The 12,060-nt window shown below is 40.5% G+C and overlaps 1 protein-coding gene across 10 annotated transcripts in view; it reads left to right on the top strand.

Moving 5' to 3' along the window:
- CCDC93 (CCC complex scaffolding subunit CCDC93) overlaps nucleotides 1-12,060 on the top strand; it is a 90,939-nt gene that overhangs the window by 23,858 nt on the left and 55,021 nt on the right. For 5 of the 10 annotated variants that reach the window (XR_012013132.1, XR_012013133.1, XR_012013134.1 and 2 more), the window contains exons 7-8: nucleotides 7,146-7,246; nucleotides 7,893-7,910. Coding sequence is in view for 4 of the 10 variants with exons in the window: in XM_072788941.1 (XP_072645042.1) it covers nucleotides 7,146-7,246; nucleotides 7,893-7,910 (119 nt within the window). In the remaining 6 variants the exon portion in view is untranslated. The remainder of the gene's footprint in view (nucleotides 1-7,145; nucleotides 7,247-7,892; nucleotides 7,911-12,060) is intronic. The other 5 variants (XR_012013135.1, XR_012013136.1, XR_012013137.1 and 2 more) reach the window with 1 other exon arrangement.

Below are 12,060 nucleotides of genomic sequence, written 5' to 3' on the forward strand. Positions count from 1 at the left end.
ATCACTGAGCCACCCAGGGATCCCCTTGCCTGTTCCTTATTGATGAATCTGGAATCCCAGACTTAAATTGTATGAATGGTAAATTAAGGATTCAAATAAGGTCACACAACAGGTGCCTAATTTCTGGACCCCAGCCTTTTATAAAATACATCCATAGCTGCCATGTCCTGACTGATGGCCTTTCGTGTGTTTGGCACCTGATTAGGCATCTTGCAAGCATCATCTCATTACCTCTTCACCAAGACTCAGGGAGTTATATGTTACTATTTCTATTTTATAAATCAGAAAGTTGAAGCCAGAAAGATCAACAAATTCCCTACATATTTACAGGACAGGAAGAGGCAGCCAGGTTTTGACTTTACATGGCACTCCTCAAACATGACAGGTGTGATGCTTCTCTGGTTTCCTCTCTTCGCCTCGACTCTGATTTCCCACATATTCCTGGCGCCAGTTTTACAACAATGTTTCTGACTTATTTCAGGACTCTGAGATATTATTCATCCAGATCCCAGTGACACAGATTTATCCAGAGCGGCTGGGTGCTCTCCTGCTACCTCTTGAGTCCCCTGTAGGGGCGTTTACTGTGACATATGTCCAGCTAGAGAATGTCTGCAAAGTGGAGACTATCATGTTGTCTTTCTTCATCTATGAGCATAATACTTTTGTGCCTCAACCAGCAGGCTTTTACTCATTCTTGCTTATTTAGAACCTTTTCTTAAAAAATAAATATTAACCTTCTAATATTTTTCAAAATATTTAGCTTATTCTTATCCTTAACCATCTTTACTGGATTGTTCCCATCTTTTGCATTTGTCCTTGGTTATGTAGCTCAGCCATTTTTGGTGCTTGATTTTTTGCTTTAAAAAAGATTGTACTGGGGATCCCTGGGTGGTGCAGCGGTTTGGCGCCTGCCTTTGGCTCAGGGCGCGATCCTGGAGACCCGGGATCGAATCCCACATCAGGCTCCCGGTGCATGGAGCCTGCTTCTCCCTCTGCCTGTGTCTCTGCCTCTCTCTCTCTCTCTGTGACTATCATAAATAAATAAAAATTAAAAAAAAAAAAAAAGGTTGTACTTATTTTGTACTAGTATCTTAGTAATAATAATAAAAAAAATTAAGAAATGGGAAAAAATTACTAAAGACTAAGTCAACATGATACAACCAGTCAGGATATGGGTACTGATATATATTCCAAGCAGAAAATACAATGTTTGGGATATCAATACAGAGAATTAGAGATCTCTAAAAATGTCATTCTACTGTATGTTTTGTTTTTTGCTCAACAATATAATTGAGGATATCTTTCCATGCCAATAAATATACTTCCATAGCATTTTTAATGGCTGTAGATTATTCATTGTGTGGTACTAATTTACCTAGCTTACTTTGTATCTTTTTTTTTTCTTTTGGTGGTTATGTAGGACATTCTCCTAGCTAATTTTTTCCTCGTATCTTTAATTATTTAGGAAACATTCCACAAAATGGAATTGGGTCAGAGGTTATGCCTAAGGCTGTTAATGCCTCTTGGCAGATTGCCAGACAGAAAACCTGCCGTGAATTTGAATTCCTGAGCTCATCACTTTGGGGTTCTCTCTTCATCTTGCCCTCATTTTTCTTCTTAGGGATTATCCCTAGTGCTTCAGCTTTCTTCTTGAAATGTTACTTCTTGGCTTCTCCATACTTCCTCTTTACAGAATAGCTAGCTGCTTTGTAGAAGGCCTGCTGACAGGAGGTATATTTCCAAAGCACATAAGAAGCCAAACCTATTGCCACCCAGGACAGGTCATCCCTTACCACCTTCTCCTTTTTGTGTCATCACATAATCGCTCATTTGTCTCACTTAGTGTGCAGTTGTACAACTTCCTTCCTCCTTGTCTGAGCTGTCATCCTTCATATTCTTCAAGTATCTGTCCTATGCCGTGAGGTCTGTTACTCCCTATTAACCTTGAGTAAAGAGTAGCTGTGAAATTTTATCCAAAGCTCCAAAAAATACTGCTTACTATTCATTGAACATTTTTGGATAATATTTAGAATTTTGTATGAAAATAGAGGGAATGAGAGAAAAAAAGGACTCAGAGCTGCCAGTCTAGTTGAAAAAAAAAATGCTTTGCAGAACTTCTTGATCCCTTCAGAGACCACGGCATTTGAAATTATTACTCTAGTGTGTTCTTCACAGGAAATGCTATGAGGGGGCAGCCCCCGTGGCACAGCGGTTTAGCGCTGCCTGCAGCCTGGGGTGTGATCCTGGAGACCTGGGATGGAGTCCCACGTCAGGCTCCCTGCATGGAGCCTGCTTCTTCCTCTGCCTGTGTCTCTGCCTCTCTCTCTCTCTTTCTCTCTCTGAATAAACAAATAAATAAATAATATTTAAAAAAAAAGAAATGCTAAGAGGAAGTCCTTTTCATTCAGCACATAGAATACAAATATGGCTATATACATAAAATAAAATTAGTACATTTTATCAATAATAATATATATACATATCTATATTAAAAATATATATCCTAGAGGTGGCTCAGTCAGTTAAATGTTCAATTCCTGATTTTGGCTCAGAGTTTCTCTCCCTCTCTTTCTGCCGCTTCCCTCCTCAGAAAACATGTATATCTCTCTATCTTAGATATGTGTATCTATCTTAACCTTTACTGTGTGTCAGATATTGCTAAATAATTAATTAATCCTCACAGTAACTCTGCTTATACCTTTTTTTTACAGATGGAAAGTCACATAGGTTAAAGTAACCTGCCCCAAATCAGACAGGTAGTAAGTTATGGGGTTAGGACTAAAACCTCGGTCGTCCATGCATTCTTTCAGTAATATTAATTGCACTCTCACTGTGCCAGATCGCACTCTAGGAGGTGAGGTAAGAGCAGTGACATTCCATCAGTAGGGGATTCATGGGAATTTGGGGGTCTCATCAAGGAGAAGATGTGGCCACAAGGGGGCAGCAGCATACATAGGCTCTATTTGGGTGATGCTTTGACAGGTTTGCTTGTAGGATGGTGCAGTCCCTCACAGCAGCCACCATCCAGAGTTTTAGGCATCAGGGCTGCATCCAGAAGAGGGGACCAAGGGAACCCCTACCCCCTGGGAGATTGTTCGTGTGCCTTGGTGATGTCACTCAGCAACAATACAGAGAATCTCTAGGTCAGAGATCTCTGACGGGCAGCAGCAGTTTTGGGTCTTTACAGTCTCGGCTTATCCTGTGTATGGTTAGCAAATACAGTTTTGCAGAGTATGCAACATAGGCTGTAAGTGGTTAAAAATCTGCCTACTGGAGCCATGTTTAAGGCAACCTGGTGTGTAAAAATTTGAGTTTGGCACTGGCACACTTTTGAGTCAGTGTGTCTCAGCCTGCTGTGAAGAAATAAACCTAAGAGCCAAGGTGCAGAAGCTATCTTTGGCTCCATTATTTGATAGAGTGACCTTAGTCTTACTGAAGAGCCCTGAGGTGGGATGTGTGCTGGTCCTGAAGGAGTAGAACAGAGCTCATGTGAAAGAGAATAGAAAAGGAACAAAGTCTGAAGAAAACTACCTCCTCAGCTAACTTTCCTCCCTGCAGACACATTCCTCTCTCCAGAAATGGTCACCATCCATTGGTCTCCCATTTCCTTCACTTAGTACCCAGGGACTTTGTTTCATTCGTTGTTTTATTAGAATGAGAATGAAAAAAAAGCAAATATATTTGTCTCAGTTATAATAACTTCTTCCTACGGGATCTTTCAGGACATCACTCTTGGTAGTGGAGACATCTGTGGAGCTCCATTAGGTGCAACAGAGTTAGCTCATTGGGATTCTGGGCTGAGGTGTGTCTGTGAGAGTTGAGCCCTGAGAGAGTGTTTTAAGGTCAGTGAAGACAAGTCAGAGGAATATCACTTCCTGCTGACCTGAGTGTGGCCTGACCCCCTGAATCTTTGAGCCATAGAATGCCAAGTTGGTGGTGGCTTTCTGACTGCCTGCTCATTGTTTCGTAAAAGAGGTACCCACCATAATTGTGATCAGTGTTTGCTACAGATACTGCCCTGGTGCTGTGCTCTTCACTTCTCTTCCCTGCAGTTTGAAATGTGACTCAGGAATTACTCTAACCAGTGACTTGTAGCCTAATCTATAAGGTAGAACTCTGTGACGCTATGGTGCAAGAGCTCTGCTTTACAAAAGAGGCACTTTAATATTTTACCCCTGCTCGTGTGTCCTTTAGCACAGAGAACAAGACACTGTTCAAGGGCTGTTAGTCCAGCCTGGTTTTACAGATAAGGAAACAAGCCCTTTGAAGGGAATCCCCAAAGTCACAGAGCTAGTTAATGGCAGAGACCAGACTAGACATCAGTGTCCCTGATTCCTATTGCTTTAAAGGGTGACTTAGCAATAGTTCTTAAAGTTGTCCTGAAAACCTCTGACATGTAGGTTCTTATTACTTAAGCAAACCACTGTAGTGCTCCACGTGGCAGCCTCAGGTATATAGCAGTCTCATAAGAAGACTCTTTTGAGATGGCTGGAGGTTGGTGGCAATGCCCACCAGAAACAAGTCAGTGTATTAGAAAAACCTTGGGGACCTAAGGCCAGGCCTAATACTATTTTAGAGATCCTGAAAAATTATTTAATTTCTGTGTCTTCAGTAGTAAAGTGGGGATAATAGAATTTGCCTTGTCTCTGCCTCTTGGAGCAGTTATATAATGCAAAAGTGAGGTGCATATATGAGGTGCTTTTAAGTATAAGGAATAATTACACAAAGGCCGATGTTGTCACTGTTTGGCAGAATAAAAGTTCCTTGTAGCTATTGGTTTTAGTATGCTATTGTTTTGGAGTCAGTTCTTTTTTTAGAAGAATCCAATTTCCTGTCTTGGGTCATTGACTCTATCAGTGGTAACTAAGGAAGATAGCAGTTAAGCTCAATTATACAGTACTGCGATAATAGTGGAGCTCAGTGAGAATTAAATCATATGCACTAACTGACGTCATGTGGATTCATTATATGTTGCATTTCCCCATAAATCTGTTTTATGTTATTTATAGCTTCCTATTTATGTAGACACCAGCAGCAAACTAAGAATTATTTCTGGCAGCAAGTTATAAGAACAATATTCCAACGTCATCCCAGACCCTAGTCCATTCCTTTTTTTTTTTTTTTTTTACAAAATTATTAAGATTACATAGTCTGTGTTATAAAAGAATGTTTTTCTGTATGTTTGAAACTTTTCATAATAAAAAGTAAAATAATAGAGTTAACCAGGATTTTCAAGGGAGTTACATTTCTAATTGGAATAAGAATACCACTATCTGAAGAAACCTGATAATAGTTCTTGTCATAGTGATGTCCATCCACATAGAGGTTAGTTATGATGAACTCTGCTAGTGGAGAAGAAAAGATCCAAGAACAAACAGCTGGAATACCTTCCTTGCACAAATATTTACCTACTTGCACTCAGAGCCCTAAGCTCATTTTATTAAGATATTATTTGACTGCATTTGACTGCCAGCTTGATACTCAAGAAGGACACTCATTTAGGGCAGAATGCTAAATCAGATCATCTGGGGATGAGGACCACATTAACTGAGCACCTACGACATGTAGATATAGAAATAGATAAATAGTTTCAGAATGTATCCTATACCAAAGATATCTATGTTTGCTTCTACATTTATAATTAAATCCTACTCTAGTAATTTAAAAAGTCAGTGAAAGCTGATAGAGCATTTTGTATTTTTATATACTTTTGTTAAAAAGATATTATTGCTGAAGGGTTTGTATCTACTCTTCTTTTTTGCTATTAGAGTCTAAGAATTGAAATCTCCTTTCCCATTTAAGGAATTTTTTTTTATGGATTCTTGGTTAACCTATATACCTGTGGTTGTTGAATTGTTTTGTGGAAACAGTGGTGGAAAGGTCTGGATATGCAGTGACTAGATAATTTGTTTTTTCTGGAAATTATTATTAAAGAATTTTAAAAAATATGAATAGAGAGATAAACCTTGCTTCTCAAGGCAAGATTCAGTATTATAAATTTGCCAGTTCTTTCCAAAATAATCTATAAATTTGGTGTGATTCTAATCAAAACTCAACAGTTATTTATTATGAACTTAACAAGTTGATACTAGAATTCATTTGGAAGAGAGATGTTTAACAATAGCCAGGAATTTGAGAAAGAACAGTGGAGACAGGATAAAGGTTCATAAATCAAGAGGAGTTGAAAAGGGTAACATTGGTACATGTTGTATACATGTGTGCCATTTCAGATCAGGGAAGGCTGGACTATTAAATTGATGATGTCAGGATTCCTAATTTTCCATTTAGTTAAAAAAGCCTCTACATAGATTAAAAAGCTAAATATAACCTATACAAGTAACATACAAGAACTTTTTTTTTTTTACAAGAACTTTTTTTTTAAATAATCCCTGGTAATAAGTAAGATATAAAATGATTGGTAAGTTTGACCATGTAAAATATCAAAATGCCATAGGACAAAAGAAACACCAAGTTGGGGCTGAGTGGCTCAGTCGGTTGAGGTCTGACTCTTGGTTTCTACTCAGGTCATCATCTCAGGGTCGTGGGAATGAGCCTTGTGTTGGGCTCCATGCTGAGTGTCTGCTTGAGATTCTCCCTCTCCCTTTGTCCCCTGCTCCTCCCCCCATGCTCCCTCCTTTCTCCTTCTAAAAATAAATGCATAAATCTTTTAAAGAAAAAAGAAACACCAAGTTAAAATGAAGTTGGCAAGCAATATCTTTTTTTCTTTTAAAGATATTATTTATTTATTCATGAGAGGGAGGAGGGCGGGAGGAGAGGGTGGGAGGAGACACAGGCAGAGAGAGAAGCAGGCTCCATGAGAGAAGCAGGGAGCCCAACATTGAGACTCGATCCTGGGTCTCCAGGATCACACCCCGGGCCGAAGGCAGCACTAAACCGCTTACCCACCTGGGCTCCGCGACAAGCAATATCTTGAGTGGAAATATTTGCTACATATATGAATGTCAAAGGAGCAGACTCCTTAGAGGCAACCTCCCTGAGTGCCCACTGTTCTCCTGCAGGAGGGGGGTACGCTTGCCACGATGGGGAAAGACTTGTTCACCTGACTGGCTGGATGCACCCAGCAGGCAGTTCAGGAAGACAGCATTCTCACACTCAGTAAGTCGTCTGTCTCATCCATTTCTTAGGATGTCTACAAGCCCCGTCGGAAATACAAACGCCAACAGGGAGCAGAAGAGCTGCTTGATGAAGAATCTCGAGTCCATGCAACGCTTTTGGAATATGGCAGGTAAGGAAGGGGATACTCAGTCTGAAGTGCCTAATTTATAAAACCATTGAAAAGAAAAGCTCATTTGGATTGCTTCATTGAGATTAATTTGGTTGGCTTTTACCTGACTGAGTTCACTGTTTTTGGAGAGATTTCCATCCCCAGGGACTTTTCTCTCTGGGACTGACTGACCCACATTTCTGTGGGTAGCTTCCCTGATGGTGGTGGAGGCCTGATCTTGGCAGTTCCCTTCTGGAAATGTGTGTGTAACTGTGCACCTTGGCTCTGTCCTCCTGAGGAGTTGGGGTGTTTGGGGTATTTGCAGAGGCCAGGGGCCATCTCTCCTTCATTCCCCTGCCCTTCTTTAAAATCTTTAGGTAAGCTACAGACTCGAAAACAGTTACGGTAGTTTTACTTTGAGTGTTAGAATAATAGTTTTGGTTTCCCGTGAGGAATTGTCCTGAACAGGAAGATGAAGAATTTAGAAGTATTTTGTCACTTCTTAATACCCTTTAGAATTTTTTTTAAAAAACAGTTCACTTTTATCCTCATTTTTTACTGAAAAAGCACTCAAAGAAGTGTCCTTCTTTGTGTCTTCTGTTCTCATTGAATTTCTTGGTTGACCTTGGGTATTAACCTTCATTTATGTCCTGCATTTTCTACCTAGGGTAATTGATTCCTTGATGTGAGTATGTCTCCTTGTGCTTCCTTTGTGTATCCTGAGAGTGATTGCTGTGTGCTGCTCTGCCTCAGAACCCAGCCCTCCTTGGGTGGCTGGCACTAACAGCTCTGCCTCCAGCACCTCCCTGAGTGAGCATCTGACAGCTTCCCCATCTAGGGCACTAGAGAGAACCAGAAGGAAATTAGGCTTCATTGGCTTAAATATTCCATATTTGAAACGGGAAAAAAATTTTTTTAAAGTTGCCACATTTTTTTTTTCTTTCTGCTTTTTGAAAGGGATGTGTGTGGCATCAGGTCCGTCCTTCCTAAGAATGAAAGCTAGTCTGACTCAAAGGTGTGAGTTCCGGCCCTACGCCAGGTACGATGGCTACCCCACAACTCACCAATTCCTTCTGTGAATTGAATTCCTTTTCTGAGTCAGGCACTACCACACCATCTACATAATTTCTGGGGCCCAGTATAAAAAAAATGCAGAGCCCCTTGCTAAGAATTATTACTAATGATTAATTATTAAGAATATCAAGACAGCAACAACAACCAGATGTGAGGCCCTTCTGAATGCTGGGCCCTGACCAAATGGACAGGTTGTATGCCCTGGGCACTGTGATTGGGTTTCCCAACCAAGCCCCAGTTGGAGGTAGGCAGGTGAGGCCACGCTGCTCTGGGTGAGCCAAAGTTGGAGAGACAACTCCCTGAGTGTCACATGTTCCAGAGCCAAAGAATACTCAGGGGAATGTTGTGCTTTTCTTAGTTTGTATTGTTCATACCTCCATTTTTTCCATTGTCATGGATACTCAAACATTCACTCCTGGGGGTGAAAAGGAATCAGAGATTCAGTGAATTGTCCACCTCACAGAGACCAGGCTGACAGTACTTTCCTCTTGTTTTGAAATTCTCAGTTTTAAACTGCCTCTTAAAAAAATAAAACAAAAAACTGGCTCTTTTGCATGTGTTGTAGAGAGCAGTCATTATTGTCATTTGATGGCTGGGTAACTTCAGGACATCTCTGCTCATCATCAGGAGTGGTTGGTGCAGTTTGAGTCCAGAGTCTGGTGGGGCTTTCTTTATGGAAGGGAGCAATGCTCAGATTTTCTTCAAGACTCCTCTCAAATTTGAAGTATAAGAAAGAGCAGAGTGTGTCAGTGTCAGTCTTGGTTCCTATTGGTGGGGTCAGGCTGACTTCTACTGAGTTGTAAATCAGTGAAGGACTTTTCTAGGAGAGGGGTTACTTTGCTCTCTTTTTAGCTTTCCTGGTGAGGAGAGGATGAGCTTGTAAGTGGGTAAGTGGATACTTAGTATGTTCTGATGATTGATTTAGCTCAGTTCTCTTTTTTGAGAATTGTAGAGATAGCATTCATACAATTTTTAAAAGTAACTTGCCCAAAGTCAACTATTAACTATTATTGAGGATTAGTAAGAGCCTCTCACTGGGACTTGTACTCAGGTTTTTGGACCCTCAAAGTGTCCTCATATTATTATCTACAAGTATCGTTTGAGCCCCCAGGGGAAGTTTGGCTGCTGGTTTTAGAAAGACAGGCCCAGTCTTTGTTGTTTGGTCTGACACTGAACTAAAATAAAGTAGTTATTAAAACTGACGGCAAAAATTAGACAAAACTTAAAGCCCTAGCAAGTGCATTTCATTCCTCCTCCTTGGGAAGGCCCTCCCATCCTTTCTGGCTATCAGACTTTCTCCTCCAGGTTCTGTGAGTACTGTCCCCGGCACAGAGGTCTTGCCCATTAAATGAGGATTATATTACAGTACACATGTGAAGAACTCTGAGTAGTTGGTCCTGTGCAGAAAACAGTAAATGCCAACTTCTAGGTTCTGTCGTCATTGTCATCATCATCATCCTTAGTAGCAACAGTTTTCAGTTCTCAAATGCTCTTAAGTATGCCCTGTAGATTCAAATGTGCCTCCCCTTTCAGTTCCTTGTCCCTATACTCTGTGCCCCTAGGACTAGCCCTTCCCTAACTTCATTGAGAAGTCTTACCCATTCTTCCTCCTTCTCTTCCCCAGTCGAGCAAGGTGGGGCTTTCACTGGCCCTGGGACTCGCTCCCTTCCATCCTCTCCCTCCATTCAATGTCGACATCATGGTACCTGTTAACTGCTCATCCCCACCGAGGAATCCACATCACCCATCTCTCCTCAGTGCCTCTGGTTTCCTCTGTATCTCACCTATTGAAAAGAAGGAAAGTATTTTGACTGCTGGAGTAAGAAGGTCTCAAACTCTTTGGGGTTGAAGCTACTCATTAGCCATGCCCACAGTGCATCTGACTTTGAGGTCAGCATTCCAGCTTCATCCACCTTTTTTACTTACTTGCTGAAGTAAAATTGGATTTTGAGCCTGGTCAGCCATGCTGAAGGCCTTAAGGACCTGTATGTGTCTGTTTATGTTTGGATAAATTTGTTTAAATGTCGTGATATTGGAAAAACAAGATTCACAGTTTTGATTTTAGACTTAAAATTGCAAGTCTGTAATATTTCAATTTTATTATGGGTCCAATCAGCTTTTAGGAGCTAAATTAAAACAACTCAGCATGATATAAAATTGCCACTGTGGGGAAATGCAGTTTATGTGTGTTATATATAACTGGTAAAAAACAAAATTTTACCAAGTATGTTTGAAGATCTAATTGGCTTTATTAAGTGATTCATGAATCCAGCAGCCTCCCATATAGCAAGTAGAGATGAACTCCCAGGAGCTGTCCAAAATGAAAGTTTTTATAGAAAGGGGAGTGGGGCAAGAAGTTATTAGCAAAAGAAAACAAAGTATTGTTTCAAGTAAGGTCACTTTCCTTTAAAGGGAAAGGAAGGGGTCTTGTTAGATGATTACCTCATCTTCCTTTGGAGGTCAGGGAGGGCCCATATGACAGATTACTTCTTTGGTGCTGACCAGAAATTTCAGATTGATTGGCTTAAAATTCTACTCCTGGAGGGGTTTGAACTGCAGTTAAGGCCTGGTTGCTGTCACAGGGGCAAGTGATTGTACCTTGGGCCTATGGTTTTCTCTTTAATGACTTGCAGTGGAATTTTGAAGCAACCACTATAATATTGGCATCAGCCTAATCCACACTATTTGAGACTAATTTTAGTTGCTTTGAAGTCATTCTGTATTTAGTAAATGAAATATAACATATCTCCCAACCTGTATGTGTATTGTCTTAGATGGTAAGGCCTTTGACATGCTCATAGAAGGTATTTAGTAAATGCTTGTGGAATTAAGAAAGAACAGAGTAGGGCTTTTTTAATGCCTCTGTTTTGTTCAGGATTCCAGATAATTTGATCTATGTTTTAATTTGTCTTGTGGCAGTTGTTTTTGAAGGTTAGTCTGTTTTCCAGAACTGTGATGTCCAGTATAGTAGCTATTGGCCATATGTGAGTATTGAGCACTTGAAATATGACTACAGTGCCTCAAGAACAGAATTTTAATTTTAACTAAGTTACATTTAAATTTAAAGATTTGTGCTTGATTTAGTGATTAGAAAAAGTTTAACTTGATTTGGAGTAACTGGAGAATGTGAACCTGCCAATTTAAAGTTATATATTTGGCTCTCATTATATATTTTTTTCCAGACTATGCTGTTCCAGGAGATGCATATCCTTGATGTTAAAGATCAAGTGTTGAGGTGTAGGATATGAGGAGGTAAAGTGGGTGGTAAGAGGCCAGAGTTCTGTTGGTGCTGACAGTGTAGGACATCAGCAGGACTGGTGGGTCAGAGCTAACAAAGGGAAAGGTAGAAACAAATTAAAGTATCTGACAGCACAGATCAGGCTGGCACTTGTGAGGAAGGGGCAAGGCAGACAGGGCAAGAGGATAGGGAGGTAGGAGGATAGAGCAGCATACCTACAAAAGATAAAACAGAAGTAAATGCTTTGTAGTAGAAATAAGTTGAACCATCCCTTGTTCTTTGTGAGGGATGATAGGCCATAAAGGAATACCATGTTCTCCTGTGAAGCTCAAACAACATGGAAGTCTCCCAGAGACATCTTGACCAGTGAACATAATGAGGCAGGCATTAATAGGCAGCCGAGGACAGCTCTTTGTCATGGAAGCATTGTCACCATGTGACATGAAGAAGGAGGCCTTTAGAAAAATCAGCTGGACTCTACTCATACAGCATACATTTATTGAGTACCTACTAGGTGCCAGGC

The sequence above is a fragment of the Canis lupus genome, chromosome 20 (assembly GCF_048164855.1).
Source record: "Canis lupus baileyi chromosome 20, mCanLup2.hap1, whole genome shotgun sequence".
Taxonomy (NCBI): Eukaryota; Metazoa; Chordata; class Mammalia; order Carnivora; family Canidae; genus Canis; species Canis lupus.